The 24242-nt window shown below is 38.2% G+C and overlaps 1 protein-coding gene across 2 annotated transcripts in view; it reads left to right on the forward strand.

Annotated features, from left to right (window-relative positions):
* Positions 1-24242, forward strand: part of UTP18 (UTP18 small subunit processome component) — a 66369-nt gene that overhangs the window by 11095 nt on the left and 31032 nt on the right. The window contains exons 5-9 of one of the 2 annotated variants that reach the window (XM_043472133.1): positions 4289-4392; positions 6289-6414; positions 6504-6678; positions 18257-18357; positions 18653-18743. In XM_043472133.1, the coding sequence (XP_043328068.1) occupies positions 4289-4392; positions 6289-6414; positions 6504-6678; positions 18257-18357; positions 18653-18743 (597 nt within the window). The remainder of the gene's footprint in view (positions 1-4288; positions 4393-6288; positions 6415-6503; positions 6679-18256; positions 18358-18652; positions 18744-24242) is intronic. The other variant, XM_043472142.1, reaches the window with a different exon arrangement.

The following is a 24242-nucleotide window of genomic DNA, read 5'->3' on the forward strand; positions in this document are numbered from 1 at the left end:
TGACCCCATAGAGGCAGCCTACCAGGCTCCTCCATCCCTGGGATTGTCCAGGCAAGAACACTGGAGTGGGTTAGCTCACTGTTATGTAAATTCCCTGACTGGGGATTAGACCTGTGCACCCTGCAGTGAATGTGTGGAATCTTAACTCCTGGACTGCCAGGGAAGTTTCTAGATTAAAAGAGAAATACCACCCTCCTCCCCCTTAAACATAATTGTAATGCTGTTAGGATCCGTTGGATCATAGAAAAAGCAAGAGAATTCCAGAAAAACATCTGCTTCGTCGACTGCACTAAAGTCTTTGACTATGTGGGTCACAGCAAACTGTGGAAAATTCTTAAACAGATGGAAATATCAGACCACCTTACCTGCCTCCTGTGAAATCTGTATGCGGATCAAAAAGCTGCAGTTAGAACCAGATATGGAATAACAGACTGGTTCCAAATTGGGAAAGGAGTACATCAAGGCTATATATTGTCATCTTGCTTATTTAACTTATATGCAGAGTACTTCATGGACTGGATGAAGCACAAGCTGGAATCAAGATTGCTAGGAGAAATATCAATAACCTCAGATGTGCAGAGGATACCACCCTTATGGCAGAAAGCGAAGAACTAAAGAGCCTCTTGATGAAAGTGAAAGAGGAGAGTGAAAAAGCTGTCTTAAAACTCAACATTCAGAAAACTAAGATCATGGCATCTGGTCCCATCACTTCATGGCAAATAGATGGGGAAACAATGGAAACAGTGACAGGCTTTATTTTTTGGGGCTCCAAAATCACTGCATATGGTGACTGCAGCCATAAAATTTTTATAAAAGATGCTTGCTCCTTGGAAGAATAGCTGTGACAAACCTGCTGCTGCTGCTAAGTCGCTTCAGTCGTGGCTGACTCTGTTCGACCCCGTGGACGACAGCCCACCAGGCTCCGCCGTCCCTGGGATTCTCCAGGCAAGAACCTAGACGGCCTGTTAAAAAGCAGAGACATTACTTTGCCGACAAAGGTCTGTCTAGTCAAAGCTATGGTTTTTCCAGTCATCATGTATGGATGTGAGAGTTGGACGATAAAGAAAGCTGAGCGCTGAAGTAATTGATGGTTTTGATCTGTGGTGTTGGAGAAGACTCTTGAGTGTTCCTTGAACTGCAACCAGTCCAACTCTGGTTGCAGGAGATCCAACCAGTCCATCCTAAAGGAAATCAGTCCTGAATATTCATTGGAAAGACTGATGCTGAAGCTCCAATACTTTGGCCACCTGATGCGAAGAACTAACTCATTGGAAAAGATCCTAATGCTGGGAAAGATTGAAGGCAGGAGGAGAAGGGGACGTCTGAGGATGAGATGGTTGGATGGCATCACTGACTCGATGGACATGAATTTGAGCAAGCTCTGGGAGTTGGTGATGGACAGGGAAGCCTGGCGTGCTGCAGTCCATGGGTTTGCAAAGAGCCAGACGCGACTGAGCTAAACTGATATGCTTGCAGTAATCAGTAATAATTCCTTAATATTGTGGTTGTTGTATTGTTGCTGTTTTGTCAATTTATCTACCCCTCCTCCCAGTCTTTTGAGATTGCTTTGTATTCTTGATCTTTACAAGTGCTCTTGAATCTGGCTAGATGTCTTTTCTAAGTTTTGGAAATTCTTGCCTGTTATCTCTTCAGATTGTTTTTGTTACATTCTTTCTTTCTTTCTGGGATACCAATTACATTTATGTTAAAATTTTTTTAAAACAAACATTCTCTGTGTATTCTTTTCTGATGATTGGATGCATTCAGGGTGGTATGGCTGTAGACTATTCTGTATTTTCTCTTTGCATTCTGTGCTTTAGTCTGGATAATTTTTTCTGATCCTTTTTCTAGACCGCTAATTCTCTCTTCATGTGATTTTGATACCTGTTAAAACCATCCACTGGGGTGTTAAATTTTCATTACTGTATTTTTCAGTTCTAGAATTTCCATTTGGTTGTTTTTTTTTTTTTTTTTATGATAGTCTGAGATTTTGTTTTGTTTTTTAAGTCTTTATTGAGTTTGTTACAGTATTGCTTCTGTTTTGTGTTTTGGTTTTTTGGCCTAGAGGCATGTGGGATCTTTGCCCCCTAACCAAGGATCAAACCCTTACCCCCTGCATTGGAAGGCAGAGTCTTAACTGCCAGAGAAGTGCCTGGTTCTTTTTTTTAGTCATCTAGTTTTCTGGCTTACTTCTGAGTCTTGTCTTTCAAATATGTAAAATATGTCTTTTAAAGGTTAAAAATGAGGTTTTAATTTTTTTTTTTTAATTTTTTTATTAGTTGGAGGCTAATTACTTCACAACATTTCAGTGGGTTTTGTCATACATTGATATGAATCAGCCATAGATTTACACGTATTCCCCATCCCGATCCCTAATTTTTTTATTTTTCTTTTCCTTCCAGTCTTATTGAGATAATTGACATAAAACACTGCATAAGTTTAAGGTGTACAGTGTAATGATTTGACTTACATACCTCATGAAATGATCACCAGAATAAGTTTAGTGTATGTGAACATCCATCATCTCATATAGATAAAAAGTTATAGACATAGAAAAGAAATATTTTTCTTTGTGATGAGATGTCTTAGGATTTATATCTTAACAACTTTGATATATAACATATAGCAGAGTTATATTTATCATGTTGTACATTATATCCCTAGTACTTACTGATCTTATAACTGAAAACTTGTACCTTTTTGCCTGCCTTCATCCAATTTCCTCTTATGTTCCTCTCACCAATCTCTGGAAACCACAGACCTGATCTCTCTTTCTATAAGTTTTAAATACAATATTTAAAATTTTTTGTCTGATAACTCCATTATCTAGATCTCCTGTGAGGATTGTTTGTTTTTCCTTAGGTTTTCAGTCAGATTATATTCACCTTGTCATTACTGACCTGGTTCTGTTTCATTGAGTGGTGGGCATTGTACATGAAAAATAGTATCATAGAAAAATGGTACTGCACCTATTTGCAGGGCAGGAATAGAAGACACGGATGTAGAGAACAGACTTTTGGACATGTGGGGAAGGGAAGATGGGATGAATTGAGAGAGTAGCATTGACTTGTATACGTTACTGTGTGTGAAATGGGGCTTCCCTGGTGGCTCAGGTGGTAAAGAATCTCCCTGCAATGGAGGAGAGACAGGTTCGATCCCTGGGTCTGGAAGATCCCCTGGAGAAGGGAGTAGCTACTCATTCCAGTATTCTTGTCTGGAGAATTCCATGGACAGAGAAGCCTGGTGGGCTACAGTCCATGGGGTTACAAAGAGTCGGACACAGCTGAGTGACTAACACATGTGTAAAATAGATAGCTAGTGGGAACCTTCTGTATAGTACAAGGAGCTCAGCTTGGCGCTCTGTAATGACCTGGAGAGATGGTATGGGGGTGGGATGGGAGGGAGACTCCCAAAGGGGGAATATATATAGCTGCTTGACGTTGTATGGCAGAAACTAACACAATATGGTAAAGCAGTTATACTCCAATTAAAGAAAAGTAGTGTTGATTAACTAGAGGTCTAGGACAATGATATATTTCTCTAGAGAATTTTTAGAGTTGTTTTTGGGTAAGTGGATGGGCAAGGGGTACTAGCAATCCTAAAACATTTTATTCTAATGAGACAGTATGAGGTTTTAAAGCTGGGTTTCAGTTCCTGGGAGATTTTCTTATGATTCTTTTATTTCACCTTTAATTTTATGTGTTACCTTTTGTGGTAACAATTTCAGAGCCTGGTAGTTTACCAGATCCCTTAGGCACCCTAGAGGGCTTCAGGTGCTAGGTTTTGCCCCCTTAACCTTAAACACTGCTTAGCTTTTCAGCTTTCTTTACTAGAATCATCAGTCATCTCCAGAGGAAAAGCAGACCTGTTACCTCTCTTTGAAGTTCTGACACATGGTTTGCTACCAGTGGTCTTCCAGTCAACTAAAAGTTCTAGTTCTTTTTCTTGTGAATTATTAAGCTAGATCTGCTGTTCATCCTGTTGCCAGTTTTGCCACAATTATGAGTTTCTCTTTTTAAATGTTGACTCAATTTATCTTTATTTCATGTTGTTTTAGTCAACTGTAGTGAATGTGTGCCTTTCATTCCAGAGTCAGGCTTTTAAACATATACATTGATGTATTTGTCATTTCCTCTCTTTCAAATTTATTTTGCTGTTTTACTTTTACCAGTGGTAGCTTAAATAAAATGATTGAGGTTGGGAGAATGGGAGGGGAGTTGAAGTTTGAAATATAGGTGTTTGGGGGTAGGTGATGGCTATCTCATTGATTCTAAAGATAAACTTACGGGTTTGTTTGACTTAGATGAAAGTGAAGAGGATGAAGATGATTTGTTGCAAAGGACTGGGAATTTCATATCCACATCTACATCTCTTCCTAAAGGAATCTTAAAGGTGAGAATCAGTAAAATTGGACCAAACCAGCTAATTACCTCAAATCCAATATACTTCTACTTGCAGACCTATGGCTTTCTGTTATCTCTGGGATTAAATGTGCTCCCTGTCTTTTTGCCTTGATAAATATTTGTGTAAGGTTTTTTTTTCCTTTTGCAAAAATGATAACATTAAATTACCTTCCCAGGAATCTTCTGTGATTCTTGCTTGATTCCTCCTTTTGCATTTCTCATCCTTTCTATTCACAGCAGCCTGGTTCCTGCTGCATGGCAACAGTTTCATTGCTAGACTCTTCACTTCCACTTCTTCCTCAACCATTCTTCCTACAGTAGCCTGAAGGGTCTTTTAAAAATAAAGCGTCATGTCCTGTCACTTTTCATTGCTCTTTGTAAGCTTTCTTATCATAGTCTATACTACCCTCTTCTGGGATCTGACTTAATGCTTATGTCTTCAACTTCATCTCATCCCTTTTTCTCTTATTCCTTATTTAGTCCGCGCAGACCTTGTTTTTCTTTCTCGCACATGCTGAGTCCTTTCCTGCCTCTGAACCTTTGTTCTTGCTCAATCTTCTGTCTGTTTTTTAAGCACCGCCAGTGGCAAACTCGTTCTTACCTTTCTGCTCACATAATGCCCTAGAAATGTCTTTCCACTTTGCCTGTTAAAGTGGCTTACTCAAGACTTCCCTAGTGGTCCAGTGGTTAAGAATCTGCTTTCCAATGTGGAGGACTTGGGTTTGATCGTTGTCAGGGAACTAAGATCCCATGAACCACAGAGCAACCACACCCATCCATTGAAACTAGAGAGACTGCTGCAACAAAAACTACTGCATGTTGCAATAAAGATTCCCCATATGCTGCAACTAAGACTTAATACAGCCAAATAAATATTTTTTAAATCTTTTTTTTAAAAAGTAGCTTACTCTAGTTACCTTCTAATTTACTCCTGTTCCTGTATAGCCTGTTCATTACCACTTGTTCATTGTTATAACCAAGTGCCTACCCAGCACTTACTTCAGATATCTGTCAAATGAACTGTTCTCTCTTTGACATTATTTTCCCCATTTTAAAATGGTAGCATGTGAATTATATGAGAAAAGGGGATGTTATCATGGTAAATGATTAGAGTGATTCTGTCTATCCTTACTCTGAAGGTAATTCATTTAGCTCCTCATAGAGTGAGCTAAATTCACTCCTCATAGAGTGAATTCACCTCTATTGAAAATGTAGTCATAAACAGAGCATCATATGATACTATGATGTTTTATATAATTTCATTTTTAATGCAGAGGGAAAAGCCTGTAAAAACAAAAGCGTGAAAATAGTCCAAATGACACATGAGATCATCATTACTTTAAACTAACAACTATATATCCTGAGAGAAAAACATTACCAATCCATACCAACCATTATTATTCAGTTGCTAAGTCATGTCTGACTTTGTGACCCCACGAACCGCAGCACATTGGGTTTTCCTATCCGTCACTGTCCTGGAGTTTGCTCAAGTGGACATGCCAACCACAGAACCTTGGAAGTGACCACTTATTGCCTCTTATTTTGTACCATGACTACAGCGATGCCAGAGTAGGAGTTTTAAGTAAAATTTCCATGGAAGTAAAAATCTCTTAACTCAAATGGATTTATCTTAGGGAAATGATTGTGTACTTGAGTTCTAAGCCTTAACGATTTAATCTCCTTCTTTGAAAGATTGTAAAAATGGATTCTTGAATAGTAAAACACTCTACTAGAATACTAGTTGGTCACAGAGCTGTGGTCTTCTGGTTTTCATTCCAGTGCAGTTTCTTTTGCATTGTAAACTATAATGTCTTTTCTTCGTGCTTTAAAGAAAATAATGTTAACCCATTTGAATTGATAAAATTTCAACTTTATTTTTCCACAGATGAAGAACTGCCAACATGCTAATGCTGAACGTCCTACTACTGCTCGGATCTCATCTGTGCAGTTCCATCCTCGTGCACAGGTTGTGATGGTCGCTGGACTAGATAATGCTGTATCCCTGTTTCAGGTATGTGGAGACTTGTAGTGAAAAGTGTTTATAATCAGCATACATGTCTTTGGAAATAATTAAAAGGAATATTTTATAATTCCTTATAGGTTGATGGAAAAACAAATCCTAAAATTCAGAGCATCTATTTGGAGAAGTTTCCAATCTTTAAGGCTTGTTTTAGTGCTAATGGAGAAGAGGTTTTAGCCACGAGCACTCACAGCAAGGTTCTTTATGTCTATGATATGCTGGCTGGAAAGCTAATTCCTGTGCATCAAGTAAGAGGTAAGGTTTCTATTGAATACATTGACACCCGCAGCCCACAGCTGAGTTTGTTGAACAGTATTTACAACCGCTTTTCTTTTTCTTACGATAAAATTCTTAAAAGTAGATTTCTTTGGTTTTAGTGTGTGGAGAATGTGTTGTTGAGATAATGTGTTTGAATGAAAAAAGTGAGCTGACTGTATTGGGGGGAAAAAAAGCACATATGGGGAAAAAAATCATAGTTTGCAAATCTGTATTCCCTTAGACTAGAAAGGCAGTTGCACATATTTGGCTATAAAACTGTTGCAGCAGAAAGAATATGAGCCTGGGAGCTAGAACACCTGGGTTCTACTTCTTTGGACAAATTATTTCACTTCTTTGTTCTGAAATTTGGATACCCTCCAGTTCTTCTGGTGTTTGTTTTAATACAATTTTGATTTACATTTAAAGGAAATAAAGCACTGCTTTTGGAAGTTGTACTTTGAAAAATGAACCACTTAGAAGATGTATCATCAGATAAAAATTTGTCTTTCCTCTGCCTTATCTATTCTTTGGCATTCTCCTACCCCCGTTACCACAAAAATACAGTGACACCTTCATGAATCCTTTGGGAACCAAAGACCTTGTGATGAAATTGGTTCGGTTAACATTATAAATCTTGGGAGGTGCACCTGGCGTATGCTACAGATTCTGGCTATCTTTCTGTTAAATTGCACATATGTGGGGCTATAAAGGATGGGTTGCACTGTAGAACCTTTTTTCTGCTAGTGTTTAAAAGTAAGTAATGCCAACTTTAGATACACTTATGTATGTTTTTTCAGTGTTTCCAGGTTTCTCTTTTATGTGTTACTGACACTTTCTATGATCCTTTCCAAGGGGGTTCTTAATTTATCTATTTATGCTTTAAATCAGTGCTTCCCAAATATTAACGTGCATATAAATCACCTGGGGATTATATTAAAATGCAGGCTCTGATTTCTGCATTTCTAACAAGTTCTCAGATGCTGCTGGTCCGTGGACTTCCCTTTGAGTTGAAAAACCTTAAACTGTGTCTGCATATTGAAATAGGAAACAACATATAGTAGTTGTTATTAAATATTATTCCACTAATCGAAAGGAATGTGCTCACGTCCTTTTGCCTTGTATCCTCTTGGGAGAAGCAAACCAGTGGTGACTGAGACCTGGTAGCTGGTGATGTGTACTGTGGATCTGCTGGTATGCAAGAGTATGTATCTGATCACTGGCTTCTTTTAAGACATGGTATTTATCTTTGGCTTTTAAAAGATATTTCCTTCTCTTCCCTCAATAAGCATAACTTCATAATAATGATAATAATAACAGTAATGGTAAATGTATTTCTTTTTGTGGTGTTATGTTACTGAATGTAACTCTTAATCTCATCATTATAAAACTTAATAACTCAAGAAATTAATTAAAGACAGTAGAAAAAGGGTGAAAATTGCTGACAAGTTAGTATATGCAAGCCTTTTGTGTATGTGAGCTCTTAATTGTTGTAAATGCAAATCTGAAAAATGAAGAATTCAGAATTGATGCATTCCGAAGAATTCCACATTGATGGTTCCTTCCACTAACCTGTCAGAGCTTGTAAAGTGGGGTCCATGGACTCTAAACATTCAGTAGTCTGTGAAATTGGATAGGAAAAGCATTACATCTTTATTTTCACTAAACTCTAACTGAAATCTAGCATTTCCTTCAGTTATGAAAATTTTAAACAATCAATATTTTTAGAAGAGTATCATACATTTCACTAGACTGGCACGTACAAAGGTTGAGAACCACAGATTACTAGTTCAAACTCCAGGTGCAGTTTCTGTTACATTATTTAGATGGACAGTTCTTAAGGGAGCTGTCTTATTCTCGGTAAAGGTTTTAACTGTTTGGGAATTAGTTTGTCAGGCAGCCATTTTAATATATAGGCATTTTGATGTGGTCATTGCTGAGCCTCAGTTTTCTTTCTGTAAACCCAAGGATTCTAAAATATTAAAGAATTTTTTAGAAGCTTGTAACTGAGCACCTTGAAATGGTATGGACCTAACAGAAGCAGAAGATACTAAGAAGAGGTGGCAAATATACACGGAAGAACTATACAAAAAAGATCTTAATGACTCAGATAACCACAGTGGTGCGATCAACCCCCTAGAGCCAGATATCCTGGAATGCAAAGTCAAGTGGGCCCTAGGAAGCAACATTACAAACAAAGCTAGTGGAGGTGATGGAATTCCAGTTGAGCTATGAATTCTAGTTGAGCTATTTCAAATCCTAAAAGATGATGCTGTTAAAGTGCTGTACTCAGTATGCCAGCAAATTTGGAAAATTAAGCAGTGGCCACAGGACTGGAAAAGGTCAGTATCATTCCAGTCCCAAGGAATGGCAACGCCAAAGAATGTTCACACTACCATACAATTGCACTCATATCACACACTAGCAAGGTAATGCTCAAAATTGTCCAAGTGAGGCTTAAGCAATACATGAACCAAGAACTTCCAGATGTACATGCTGGATTTAGAAAAGGCAGAAGAATCAGATCAATGTGCCCACATCTGATGGATCATAGAAAAAGCAAGAGAATTCCAGAAAAACATCTGCTTTATTGACTACGCCAAAGCCTTTGACTATGTGGATCACAACAAACTGGAAAATTCTTAAAGAGATGGGAATACTAGAACCCCTGACCTGCCTCCTGAGAAGTCTGTGTGCAGGTCAAGAAGCAACAGCTTCTTGGAACAACTGACTGGTTCCAAATTGGAGTACATCAAAGCTGCATGTTGTCACCCTGTTTATTTAACTTATATGCAGAGTACATGATGTGAAATGCCAGGCTGGAAGAAGCACAAGCTGGAATCCAGATTGCCAGGAGAAATATCAATAACCTCAGATATGCAGATGATACCACCCTTATGGCAGAAAGTGAAGAAGAACAAAAGAGCCTCTTGATGAAAGTGAAAGAGGAGAGTGAGAAAGCTGGCTTAAAACTCAACATTCAGAAAACTAAGATCATGGCATCTGGTCCCATCACTTCATGGCAAATAGATGGGGAAACAATGGAAACAGTCATAGGCTTTATTTTGAGGGGCTCCAAAATCGCTGCAGATGGTGACTACAGCCATGAAATTAAAAGATGCTTGCTCCTTGGAAGAAAAGCTGTGACCAACCTAGATAGCATATTACAAAGCAGAGGCTTTACTTTGCCAACAAAGATCCATCTAGTCAAAGCTATGGTTTTTCTAGTCGTCAATGTATGGATGTGAGAGTTGGACTATAAAGAAAGATGAATGCCAAAGAATTGGTGGTTTTGAACTGTGGTGTTGGAGAAGACTCTTGAGAGTCCCTTGGACTGCAAGGAAATCAAGCCAGTCAATGCTCAAGAAAATCAGTCCTGAATATTCATTGGAAGGACTGATGCTGAAGCTGAAACTCCAATACTTCGGCCACCTGATGCGAAGAACTAACTCATTGGAAAAGACTGATGTTGCGAAAGATTAAAGGCAGGAAGAGAAGCGGGCAACACAGGAAGAGGTTGGTTGGATGGCATCACCAACTCGGTGGACATGAGTTTGAGCAAGCTCTGGGAGTTAGTGATGGACAGGGAAACCTGGCATGCTGCAGGCCATGGGGTCGCAGAGAGTTGGACATGACTGAGTGACTGAACTGAAATGAGCTGAACTCAGCACCTGCCACTTTGTGAATGCTCATTGTTAACTACTGCCACTGTTAAGAACAGCATATAATCTATCTGATCACAATCAGACCACTTCCCATGCTGTGGAATTTGGCTCTGTTCTGATTAACTTGGACGTTCTTTTTCTTATCAGTTGCTCACCAGTTGACCCAAAAACTCATTCTCTAAGCAGTAGCAACATTTACAATCTGACATTATTAAGTTGTATATCTTTTTTTCTCAAGGCCATATTATGAATTTTATTTGGCTTCTATTTTGAAAACTCCAGCTTTTGTAAAACAGTTGTAATATTGATATTGGTATTTATTATTACTATATTTTGTGTGATGTTAAAAGCAAAATGCTGTGTACACGTAACTGGCATTACACAGTGTAAATGAAACCGATTGGTGTCATTTTATGGAGGCTCTGAAGATCGCTGGTACCATAGTCCTTTATGTCTCAGTGCAGAGAGGAATTCACCAAGAGCACAGTGGTAGATAAGAAGTGATCTATTAGAATGGTACATCTGTGAGGCCTCTAAGCGGCTGGGTGAGAAATGCCGTGCTCTGAGAACTTAGTGGGCTACAGTTTCATAATCAAAGGAAAAGTGAGGAGGGGGAGAAGATTTCTTTGTCTTTCTTGAACAGATGTCATGTTTTCGTCATCAACTCCTCCAGATTGGGCACAGGAGTTTTCTTGTCCCTGTGTGATCAAGCTAGGTCCACAAATTTGTTTTTCATGTGTGTAGAGAACATATCCTAGGGATCATTAACTTAGCTCACTGGGCAAGATATGTGTCTCATGCCACCATTGGTTTATTGTTTGGGAGCATGTCCTGTGCTTTTGTTGCTAAGCAAGCCTGTTTGGTTTTGCGGTTAAGCAAACCTGCTTTCTTGAATAATAATTAACTAACAGAGGTCTCCCATATTTTTCTGTTTTCTATTTCTAATTCCTAGTGGGATTAACTGTTTAATCACCTATCTTGTCCCTTCATTCTGTCCTTATCATTCCCCCCTCCAGCTGTTTACCCTTTTATTCTTAAAAAGGGAATAAGGGGTGAAGTTCTTTCAGTCAGTAGCTACTTTCAGCTGAGAATGGGCATAGGCCTGTCAGGGGAAGGAATAAACACCTGGCTGATTGTCCCTTTTTTAAAATTTCTTTTTAAATGAAACAGGTGAATATTTGTAATGATAAAAGGTATAATTCACAAAGAAGATAGACATCATAAACCACCAGACACCTAGGAACAAAGAAACATGGATACATAAAGCAAAAATCAGGACAAATATAAGGGAAAAGAAAAAATAATCATAGTGACACATACATTTCTCTGAGAATATTTTATCAAGTGCAGAAAAAATAAGAATAGAAGCATCTTGAATGATGTCATTAATAATTTAAATGTAATATATTTCTGTTTATAGTATATTAATCTATATCCTACACAAATATATGTTGTCGCTTTTCTATTTGGAGAACTGCAAGTCAGTGTCACTCTGGTTAGCATTATCTTTTTAGTTCTCTTAGATGTTAAGCATTGGGGAATCTAAAAAAAGTTTAGGAATCTAAAAAAAGTACAACAGTATGCATCAGAAAAGTCATTAAAAGAGATTATAACCATAATTTTAAAGATCTGAAGCATTTTTTCCCCCAGTGGTTTCCAAATCCAGAAGGGGGTCACTTGAGGCCTCAGTCTGTTTGTTTTAATTAGGCCCAGAGTCTCAGTGTTTTATATTTTAGGGTCTGTTGAATCTTTTATCTCAGTTATAGATTTAATCTGTTCCTTTTTTTCTGTTACTATCATTTGGTGATGAGGGTGACTTTTTGTCCCTCGAGAGATAGAATGGTTCCTAATTTAGTTAATAAGTCCCTTTTATTAAAGAAATAGGGTAATTAGGCATAAAAAGAAGGCAGTGTAGAAGCAGCCGGTTTTTGATGTTACAGAAAAGGGGTCCCAGGAAAGTGGGCCCCTGTCTCTTTCCTGACATTCCCATTACATATTTCTTATAGTTGATAAGGTTTTCAGTCCTTTGGGTTAAGACCAAGAAGATGCAGCAGTGTTCAGGAGAAATTCTGTCAAGTGGCCTGCCATTCCAGTGACCACCTGAGGCTCAGGGTTAGTTGTATATGTGCCATCTCTGGGCAGGGCCACTTCTAGCCTTGGGCCCTGTCAGTCTTTGGATCGTGAAACCATCTATGGTTCCGAGAGGCCCCCGTCACTTGTTGGCATCTGGGGCCTTGACTCTGCCAATGCCCTGGCTGTTTGCAAGGGCACATGGATCACACTGTTTGTTCTAGTGTCCCTTCTGTCCACACAGGGCACACTTACCTTGTCTAGGTGCCCAGTGCCCATGGCCTTGTGTCTCCCATGTCCAGTTTGGCCCAGAAAGTCTGGCCTCTGCTTTGGTGGTCCCTGAGTAGACAAAGCCATCGCAGTCATCTGAGCCTTTTCTTTTTCTCTTTGGCTGCCTTCAGTGTTTTTGGCCATATCCCAGTTATTGAAAACCAGATAAGCCAGTTGAAGTAAATCACTCATAGAGGGTCTGAGGACCAGCAGTTTTTTTTTAAATTTTGTGCCTGATGTTTGGGGCGGACTGGGCTATGAAGTGCATAGCCAAAAGGGCTTGTTCCTTGGGGGAGGAGAAGTCCATATTTGTGTACTTTTTATTTTTTTATTTTTGTTTCTTTTGTGCGTATGTACTTTTTAAAAGCTTTTATTAATCACCCTTGAAAAACTGTAGTATTTTCATCCTGTCCCTGTTTTGTTTTTTGTTTTTTTTTTTAATAATTAACAGGGTTCTCTGTAAACTTTTTTTATACCACTTGTTAAACAGTTAATCATATGGTCCCGTCTATCTCTATCAATAAAATTTACCTGATGATTCCATTGTGAATCTGCCTCGGGGGACAGCGTTGTTCCCTGCCTGGTGTACTGTATGGCTTTCCTGGGTTGCCATCTGGTTAGCATGGGCTTGGAGCCTTGGCTCTTGCCTGTGAGATAGCCCTCGTTGGAGCAGCCATTTCCATGAATAAAGTAGCTTTCACCGAGGCAATAGTTAGCTATATAAGAGTTTCCTTCACATGTTAAAAAATCCACCATATAATTTAATTAAGATTTGTACTTAACAACTTTAGATGTTATCCCTTCTACAGTAGTCCCCCCACCAGGTGTTAATGTCTAAGAACTTGCCGCAAAGGAATAGTACAGAAAAAGTCCCTAGTGAACTGGTCTGACTGCAAATTGGAAATAAAAGATCAGCATTTTTAAGGATCGGAGGGAGGGAAAGACTGACATTAAGGCTCAAGAAGTCATCTTCTGTTGGGCACTTTTAGTAATTGGGGGGAAAGTACCTTAAATCCTCCCCCCCTCCCCACTCACCAAAAAAAGTTGATTCCTTTCAGTTTTTTGGGGGGTGAGGGGAGGGGGCATGGTGTGCTTAAGAATACCTGATAAGAGGTTTTTTATCTAGTGGGACACAGTTCATTAAATGTTTATTTTTTTAAAACCATATATCCTCTGATTATAGATTATAAACATTTGGTCTTTTTTCAAAGATAAATTACAGTGATCAGCTTCAGAAACAAGCTTAGAATACCTTCTTAGTAACTCAGTTAAGTTTTACAATAATATAAGATAACAACCAAGGCTATTTCAAAAGTAAGTTTTAAACAGTAGATATGTTCCCTGTCCTGATGATTTTCAGAGTTTGCTGAGGCAGAGTTCCCTTCTGTGGTGGCTCATATGGTAAATTCAGGAGACCTGGGTTTGATCCCTGGGTTGGGAAGATCTGGAGGAGGGCATGGCAACCCACTCCAGTATTCTTGCCTGGAAAATCCCATGGACTGCAGCCCTCCAGGCTCCTCTGTCCATGGGGTCGCAAAGAGTTTGGACACGACTGAGTGACTTAAGCCTCAAGTAGCAGAACTAAAATTTAATATTTATAAAAATACAATTTTCCCCCAAATTACCCTTACTTTTACCAAACATAGCCAAATTAAGATAGATTTGTTTGTAAAATAAGAAGTCTGGTTAACTGATCATATAGGCTTGTATGTTTGTCCAATAAAGAAAAAGGATACCCCAAGTGAAAAACACATTTTTATCACCCCCCCCCCCCCACTTTTCTTTTTTTGATGAGGACATTAGCTTTGTAACCAAGAAAAGCTTTAACCCATTAAATAAAAAATGGGGTTTGTCAGGGAGCCGGAAGAGTCAGGCAGCTGTCTTGGATTTTCCATAGCCCTGATTGTTTAATTTATAGCTTAGTTTTTTAAATTTAGTACTGAAATCTTATAGACCAGTTTAGAACTTGAATCCACGTAGTTGGGACTCCAGCCTAGCCAAAACCCATATTGGAACTTGAACCCGAGCGTAATTGCAATTACACACCTGGTTTTAGGACTTGAATAAGTTCAGATTTTTGATGTCTCATCACAGAATTCAGGAGAGACAAAGTGATGGGTATTTATTTAGAGAGAAGCACAGTTCAGAGTTGTGCGCCATCTCAAAAGGTAAATAAGAGGCGTTATGAGAAACAGTCTTGAGTTTTAATCAGGGTTAGAAGGAAAGTCTCAGAATTAAGGTGGTTTCTTGCCAAATAAACTGAGATAGAAGAGAAGAATGAATTGCTCTAGTGAATGTAGTAAAAAGTCTTCCGAAGTTAAAAAGGAAAGAAATAGAATGGAAACAGATGTAGAGCATAGAAGGAAAACCTCAGAGTGAACAAGATTATTAACCTGTAACATTTAGTGGCTGACTCTGTCCCAGGCTAGCTGTTGAATGTGCACAAGCATAGCCTTTATATTCTTTTCATGTTTCTGTGCAGCCACGACTCGAACCTTGTCAAAGCCTCCGGAGAGTGAAATTCTTCCTTTTCATAAACCATTTCCCTTGTCTTCTGCACCAGCAAAAAGATCTCTTCCACATCTCCTGCCACCTTTCTGTGGCAATCCATGCTGATTACCATTGTTCTTTCGGTTCCTTCTCTCTAAACATCTATATCATCAATCCCCTGGGCTGTACTTAGGTACCTGATCAGAGCTCCAAAGCATTCAGGGTTGATCGGCCCGACTGCAACAGGCTGTCATCGAAGGAGCACCCCCCCTGGAACTCCTGGCCCATGGCATCCCGTGGCCCTGCTAGGACCTGACCCTAGACCTTCTTTTCTTGCCACAGGCCTGCCGCAGTCACCAGCTGAAACTGATTGATGTCATTTCAGGAGGGCTCTGAAGAGCTCCGGTACCACAGTCCTTTATGTCTCAGTGCAGAGAACAATTCAGTGAGAGCAAAGTGGTAGCTAAGTGATTTATTAGAATAGGATGCTTGTGAGGCATGTAAGCAGGTGGGTGAGAAATGCCGTGCTCCAAGAACTTATTTACTGGAAGGACTGATGCTGAAGCTGAAACTCCAGTACTTGGACCACCTGATATGAAGAACTGACTCATTGCAAAAGACCCTGATGTTGGAAAGATTGAAGGCAGGAGGAGAAGGGGACGACAGAGGATAAGAAGGTTGGATGGCATCACCAACACAATGGCCATGAGTTTGAGCAAGCTCCGGGAATTGGTGATGGACAGGGAAGCTTGGCATGCTGCAGTCATGGGGTCACAAAGAGTCGGACACAACTGAGCAACTGAACAGAACAGAACAGAACTTAGTGGGCTACAGTTTTATAAAATCAAAGGAAAAGTAGGGAGGGAGAGAAGAGCTTATGTTTTGAGTAGGCATCATATTTTCATCATCAGCTTCTCCTCCAGGTTGAGCAGGGGAGTGTTTTTGTCCCTGTGTGGTCAAGCTATGTCCACAAGTTGTTTTATATGTGTGCAGAGAGCATGTCCTATGGATCATTAAATTAACTCACTGGCAGGATATGGGTCTCATGCCACCATTGTTTTATTTTGGGGTATGTCCTGTGCTTATGTTGCATAGTTTTGCTAAGCACGCCTGTTTGGTTTTGTGGTTAAGCAGACCTGCTTTCTGGAGTAATCATTAACTCACAGGGGTCTCCCATTTTTTTTTTTTACTTGAAATCTCCTAGTGGGATTAACTATTTAATGACATATTTTGTCTCTTCATTCTGTCCCTGTCATAAGCTTTGGATAAAAATATCACTGTCTGTCTTATTTTTCCAGTTAATTGATAAGGCAGTTTTGTTTGTTGGATGTCTGATATTTCCTTCTTGAAGACAACCTCCGCTCCTTAATTACCCCCAAACAACAGGCTTATTCAGAATGAAAAAGTAAGGTCTTTCATTGTGGGCAGAGAGCTGTGGACTATGTATCAGAGTCCTCTGGAACTTTGTCTCTACTGCTGCCGTCCTTGGTTTGTGTTCACCCTGGTCCCGGACAGTTTGAGGGACGTTTGTTTACTTGTGATGCCTGTGCAGTCTGCGATCCTACAGGACTGTGGTGGTGCCCAGCTGTAGGCTCCATGGTGAATACTTTGTGTTGTCTCTTGTGTTCCCATTGCCTGATACTGTGCCCTTTGGATTGTGTCTGGAGGGGTTTCCAGCTGTAGCCTCAGACTGTGGTAGACCTGATCTCCCTTTCCTGATTCTTCATGTAATGGTATTTTCCCTGTGTTTGGAGCTGTCTTTTTTGATTCTGTAGTCAGTGTATAATGTTTGCCCAAAATTTGGGATGAATATTACCCTTGTAAGACTAGAGTCTAGAATCACTGTGAAGAAGATTGGTAATCCCTAGCCGAAGTAACCCTAGTAATTGGAAACAGGTATCTGGATTGATTCCAGTCAAGGAAGTTAGGGTGTAGTCTTTTGGTGGAGGTCTAGAGTGGGAGGCCCAGTTTTGTAGTATTATAAACCAGCTAGACAAAGAGTGTTAATAGCCCAGAGATGGTCTGTGGGACCTTTAACCATCATTTTCCTGTGGCGAAACAGGAACTCTTCACTGGATTTTTCTAGTTTCTTTTTCCTGGTTAATACTTAGCCCATTAAGTTTTTTTAAATAACTTTTTTGACTAAGTAATACATTCACATGGTGCAAAAATCCAGAATGTACAAATGAATGGCTAGTGAAAATTCTCTTCTACTCTTGTCACCCTGGCCATTTGCTTCCTTTCACTGGAAGTATAGCCAGTTATACTTATTATGTATCCTTTCTGTTAGACAACTTTTTAATGAGTATGTTGGCTCTTTAAGCAATTTAATATCAGAAAGAATCTGTTGTATAGTATGAGCCTTTCAGGCATGGAAAAGAAACATGTGCCACTATAAATAAGTAAATTGACTCTCTGGTCTATATATTTAGCTCATGTGATTTGGTTACATGAGTCTTGAGAAGATAAATAACTCTTAAATACATTACTGACATGTGATTTTGTTTTTTCCTTTTGGATCCACAAAGTTAAGAAATAGACTTCCATATATCATGGGATCTTTAGTAGGTGGATAGCAACTAGTTTCTACATGTTACTATGTTTTAGCTATCTCTAATGGCAGTGTATTTCCCTTTGGTGATGAATGTTGTGACAAAGAAGTATAATTTATTCTTTCAGTTTATTTATGGGTATTACTGTACATTTAGAAAATTAATCAATAAGTTTACTATTTGGAGTGCTGAGTCTCTGGCCTGCAATTAAAATGGTGAATGTTAACCAAGAGAAAGAACAGAAGTTTGCTAAGCATTTATGGCAACCCACTCCAGTATTCTTGCCTGGAAAATCCCATAGATGGAGAAGCCTGGTAGGCTACAATCCACAGGGTCACAAAGAGTCAGACATGACTGAGCGACTTCAGTTTCACTTTCACTTTATATTTGGGTTATACTCGATGCATGGAGTCAGACTTATTCAGTGTCTGAGCCTACATTTTATTTAAGGCACTTAAAAAGTAAGAGACTCTCAATTGTCAGTCAGTATTTGCATGCTATTAATCCTTATTGATTCATTTCCTTTCTTAGGTTTGAAAGAGAAGATTGTGAGGAGCTTTGAAGTTTCCCCAGATGGGTCCTTCCTGCTTATAAATGGTGTTGCTGGATATTTTCATTTGCTGTCTATGAAGGTGAACCATTGTTAGCTGTTGCTTTTTCTAGGATAAGACATTAGTCCAAGTAGGAATAGCCTTGAACCATAACTCATGGTGTCCTTAAATCAGCATCCCAAGTAGAAGAACACAGTGGGGCTTGGAGAGAAGTTGTGGGCAGTAGGGGAAGAATTTTTTTTTTTTGAAGTATAGGAAAGAACAAAGTTAAGTAGGTGCTACAAAACAGGAGAACCAGATCATTTTTATTCTACACATTGTGATTCTTCTTTACAACTCCTAACAATTTGATAAGTAATATTTCTTATTCTTTCAGACGAAAGAGCTAATTGGTAGTATGAAAATTAATGGGAGGATTGCAGCATCCACATTCTCTTCAGATAGTAAGAAAGTATATGCATCTTCAGGTAAGTTAACAACAAGATGTGTTTAAATATAAAATTTAATCAAAACTGAGTTTGATTTTAGACTTCTGTGTTAGTAAGAAAATCATGTTTATTTTTAAAATTCATTTTTCATTGCTGTTTGCCTTCTCATTTACTAACTAGTAATGGTGAAAGGTTAACCACTTAATGTGTACTATTTGGGGAAAAGATGGGAAGAAGATTCACATTTGAAAGATAATTCATTCTGAGACTTTTTTTTTTAAAGAATTGCATTTAGGGTCCACCCTCTTTTTAAAATAGTTTTAAAATAAGTATTTTGTTATTTTTGACTCTTCTGGGTCTTTATTGCTGTGTGCTGGCTTTCTTTAGTTGTGGTGCCTGGGTGCCACTCTGGTTGTGGTGTGCAGGCTTCTCAATGCAGTGGCTTCTCTTACTGCAGAGAGGGGGCTCTGTGGTGAGCCAGCTGCAGTTGTTGCTGCGTGTGGGCTGAGTGGATGTGCACAGGTTTAGTTGCCGTGCCGCATAGGGATCGAACTGGTGTCCCCTGTATTGCAAAGCAGTCTGTTAACCACGGAACCACCAGGGACGCCCCATTCTGAAACTTCCTTATTTTCTTTATAAAAGTTACTTAGAATCATTATTTCTTTTCTTTTAGCCAGCTTTCACTTAGATGCTGTTTGGAATTTTCTTCACTACTGACTGAAAACAGTTCTGATCTTGATATTTCTGTAGTGCTATTTTTTTAAATTATTTTTTTATTGAAGGATAATTGCTTTACAGAATTTTGTTGTTTTCTGTCAAACCTCAACATGAATCAGCCATAGGTATACATAGATCCCCTCCCTTTTGAACCTCCCTCCCATCTCCCTCCCCATCCCACCCCCCTCGGTTGATACAGAGCCCCTGTTTGAGTTTCCTGAGCCATACGACAAATTCCTGTTGGCTATCTATTTTACATTTGGTAATGTAAGTTTCCATGTTATTCTTTCCATACATCTATCTCACCCTCTCCTCATCTCTCACCATATCCATAAGTCTGTTCTCTATGTCTGTTTCTCCTTTGCTGCCCTGTAAATAAATTCTTCAGTACCATTTTTCTGGATTCCGTATATGTGCATTAGAATACAATATTTATCTTTCTTTTTCTGACTTTCTTCATTCTGTATAATAGGTTCTTTTCTAGGTTCATCCACCTCCTTAGAGCTGACTCAAATGTGTTTCTTTTAGTGGCTGAGTAATGTTCCATTGTGTGTATGTAACAATTTCTTTATCCATTCATCTGTCAGTGGACATCTAGGTTGCGTCCATGTTCTAACTATTGTAAATAGTGCTGCAGTGAACAGTGGGATACATGTGTCTCTTTCAAGTTTGGTTTCCTCAGGGTATATGCCTAGGAGTTGGATTGCTGGGTCATATGGTGGTTTTATTCCTAGTTTTTAAAGGAATCCCTGTAACATCTTATATAGTGGCTGTATCAATTTACATTCCCACAGTGTGCAAGAACTGTTGCTAGTTCAAGAATGTTCTTGCTAGTGCAAGAATGTTTTGTTTTCTCCACATCCTCTCCAGCATTTATTGTCTGTAGACTTTTTGATGATGGCCATTCTGACAGGTGTGAGATGATAGCTCATTGTAGTTTTGCTTTACATTTCTCTAATAATGAGTGATGTTGAGCATCTTTTCATGTGTTTGTTAGCTATCTGTATGTCTTCTTTGGAGAAATGTCTTTTTAAGTCTTTTTTCCAGTTTTTGATTGGGTCATTTGTTTTTCCGGTATTGATTTGTATGAGCTGCAGGTATATTTTGGAAATTGATCCTTTGTCATTTCATTTGCTGTTATTCAAGTGTTCTGCCTATGTTTTCCTCTAAGAGTTTTATAGCTTCTGGTCTTACATTTAGGTCTTTAATCCACTTTGAGTTTATCTTTGTGTATGGTGTTAGGAAGTGTTCTAATTTTATTCTTTTACGTGTAGCTGTCCAGTTTTCCCAGAACCATTTATTGAAGAGGCTCTCTTTGCCCCATTGTACATTTTTGCCTCCTTTGTAAGAAATAAGATACCCATAGGTGCATGGGTTTATTTCTGGGCTTTCTATCTTGTTTGATTGGTCTGTATTTCTGTTTTTGTGCCAGTATCATACTGTCTTGATGACGGTAGCTTTGTAGTATAATCTGAAGTCAGGAAGGTTTATTCCTCCAGCTTCATTCTTCTTTCTCAAGACTGCTTCAGCTGTTCTGGGTCTTGTGTGTTTCCATATGAATTGTGAAATTTTTCATTCTAGTTCTGTGAAAAATGTCATTGGTAATTTGCTAGGGATCACACTGAATCTGTAAATTGCATTTGGTAGTATAGTCATTTTCACAATATTGATTTTTCCTACCCAGGAACATGGAATATCTCTCCATCTGTTTATGTCATCTTTGATTAATCATTGTCCAATAATTTACTGTGTACAGTTCTTTTGTCTCCTTAGGTTAGTTTATTCCTAGATACTTAATTCTTTTTTTGTTGCAGTGATGAGTGGGATTGATTTCTTAATTTCTCTTTCTGATATTTCATTGTTAGTATGTAGAAATGCAAGTGATTTCTGTGTATTGATTTTGTATCCTGCGACTTTGCTAAATTCACTAATTAGCTCTAGTAATTTTCTGATACTGTCTTTAGGGTGTTCTGTATACAGTATCATCTCATCTACAAACAGAGCTTTACTTCTTTTCCAATCTGGATTCCTTTTATTTCTTTTTCTTTTCTGATTGCTGTAGCTAGACTTCTAGAACTATGTTGAATCATAGTGGTGAAAGTGGACACCGTTGTCTTGTTCCTGATATTAAGGGGAATGCTTTCAGTTTTTCACCATTGAGAATAATGTTTGCTGTAGACTTACCATATGTTGAGGTAGGTTACTTCTATGCCCACCTTTTGAAGTTTTAATCATAAATGGGTGCTGAATTTTGTCAGAGGCTTTTTCTGCATCTATTGAGATTATCATATGGTTTCTTTCAATTTGTTAATATGGTGGATCACATTGATTGATTTGCATACATTGAAGAATCCTTGCTTCCCTGGAATAAACCCAACTTGATCATGGTGTATGAGCTTTTTGATGTGTTACTGAATTCTGTTTGCTAAAATTTTGTTGAGAATTTTTGCGTCTATGTTCATCAGTGGTACTGGCTTGTAGTTTTCTTTTTTGTGTGTTGTCTTTGTCTGGTTTTTATATCAGGGTGATGGTGGCCTCATAGAATGAGTTTGGAAGTGTTTTTTCCACTGCAATTTTTTGAAAGAGTTTTAGAAAGATAGGCATTGGCTCTTCCCTAAATGTTTGATAGAATTCTCCTGTGAAGCCATCTGGTCCTGGGCTTTTGGTTTTTGGGAGATTTTTGATCACAGCTTCAATTTCACAGCTTGTAATTGGGTTGTTCATAATTTCTATTTCTTCCTAGTTCAGTCTTGGAAGATTCAACTTTTCTAAGAATCTATCCGTTTCTTCCAGGTTATCCATTTTATTGCCATACAGTTGTTCATAATAGTCTCTTATAATCCTTCCTTTGTATTTCCGCATTGTCTGTTGTAACCTCTTCTTTTCCATTTCTAATTTTGTTGATTTGAGTCTTCTCTTTTTTCTTGATGAGTCTGGTTAAAGATGTGTCAATTTTGTTTATCTTCTCAAAGAACCAGCTTTTAGTTTTATTAATCTTTACTATTATTTCTTTGATTGCTTTTTCATTCATTTCTGCTCTGATCTTTATGATTTCTTTGCTTTGGGGTTTTTTTTGTTCTTTTTCCAGTTGTTTTAGGTGTAAAGCTGGGTTGTCTATTTGATGTTTTTCTTGTTTCTTAAGGTAGGATTGTATTGCTATAAACTTTCCTCTTAGAACTGCTTTTGCTACATCACATAGGTTTTGAGGTGTCATGCTTTCATTGTCATTTATTTCTAGAAGTTTTTTTATTTCCCTTTTGATTTCTTCTGTAACCTATTGGTTATTTCGAAACGTATTGTTTGCTCTCCATATGTTTGTGTTTCTTACAGTTTTTTTCTTGTACTTGATATCTAGTCTCATAGCATTGCAGTCAGAGAAGATGCTTGATATTTCAATTTTCTTAAATTTACTGAGGTTTGATTTGTGATCCAAGATGTGGTCTATCCTGGAGAATGTTTCATGTGCACTTGAGAAGAAGGTGTATTCTTCATTTGGATGGAATATCCTGAAGATATCAATGAGATCCATCTCATCTAATGTATCATTCAAGATTTGTGTTTCCTTATTAATTTTCTGTTTTGATGATCTGTCCATTCGTGTGAGTGGGGTGTTTTAGTGTGCTACTATTACTGTGTTACCATCAATTTCTCCTTTTATGTGTGTTAGTGTGTGTTTTATGTATTGAGGTGCTCCTCTCTTGGGTGCATAGATATTTACAGTTTTTATGTCTTCCTCTTGAATTGATCCCTTGATCATTATGTAGTGTCCTTCCTTATCTCTTGTCAGCTTCTTTATTTTAAGGTCTGTTTTATCTGATACGAAGATTGCTACTCCAGTCTTCTTTTGCTTCCCATTTGCATGGAATATATTTTTCCATCGTCTCACTTTCAGTCTCTGTGTGTCTTTAGGTCTGAATTGGGTTTCTTGTAGAAAGCATATATATGGGTCTTGTTTTTATATCCATTCAGCCAGTCTGTCTTTTGGTTGGAGCATTTAATCCATTTACATTTAAAATAATTATTGATATATATGTCCCTATTGTCATTTTCTCAATTGTTTGGGGTTGATTTTGTAGATCTTTTTTCTTATAAGTCCCTTTAACATTTGTTGTAAAGCTGGTTTGGTGGTACTGAATTCTCTTAACTTTTGCTTCTCAGAAAAGCTTTTTATTTCTCCTATCAATTCTGAATGAAATCCTTGCCAAGTACAGTAATCTTGGTTGTAGATTTTTCCCTTTCAGTGCTTTAAATGTATCCTGCCATTCCCTTCTGGCCTGCAGTTTTTGCTGAAAGATCTGCTGTTAAGTGTATGGGGTTTCCCCGTATGTTACTTGTTGCTTCTCCCTTGTTGCCTTTAATATTATTTCTTTGTGTTTTGTCTTTGTTAGTTTGATTAGTTATGTGTCTTTGCGTGTTTCTCCTTGAGTTTATCCTTTATGGGACTCTTTGTGCCTTTTGGACTTGATTGACTATTTCCTTTTTGATGTTGGGAAAATGTTCAACTATAATCTCTTAAAAAATTTTTGCATACCTTTTCTTTTTCTCTTCTTCTGGGACCCCTATAATTCAATGTTGCTGCGTTTGATATTGTCCCAGAGGTCTCTGTTCTTTTCATTCTTTTTACTTTATTCTGCTCTTCAGAAGTTATTTCCACCATTTTATCTTCCAACTCACTGGTTTGTTCTTCTGCTTCAGATCTTCTGCTATTGATTTCTTCTAGAGTATTTTTAATTTCAGTAATTGTGTTGTCTCTGTATGCTTATTCTTTAATTCTTCTAGGTCTTTGTTAATTGATTCTTGCATTTTCTCCATTTTGTTTTC

Source organism: Cervus canadensis, chromosome 1 (assembly GCF_019320065.1).
Source record: "Cervus canadensis isolate Bull #8, Minnesota chromosome 1, ASM1932006v1, whole genome shotgun sequence".
In the NCBI taxonomy this organism is placed as follows: domain Eukaryota; kingdom Metazoa; phylum Chordata; class Mammalia; order Artiodactyla; family Cervidae; genus Cervus; species Cervus canadensis.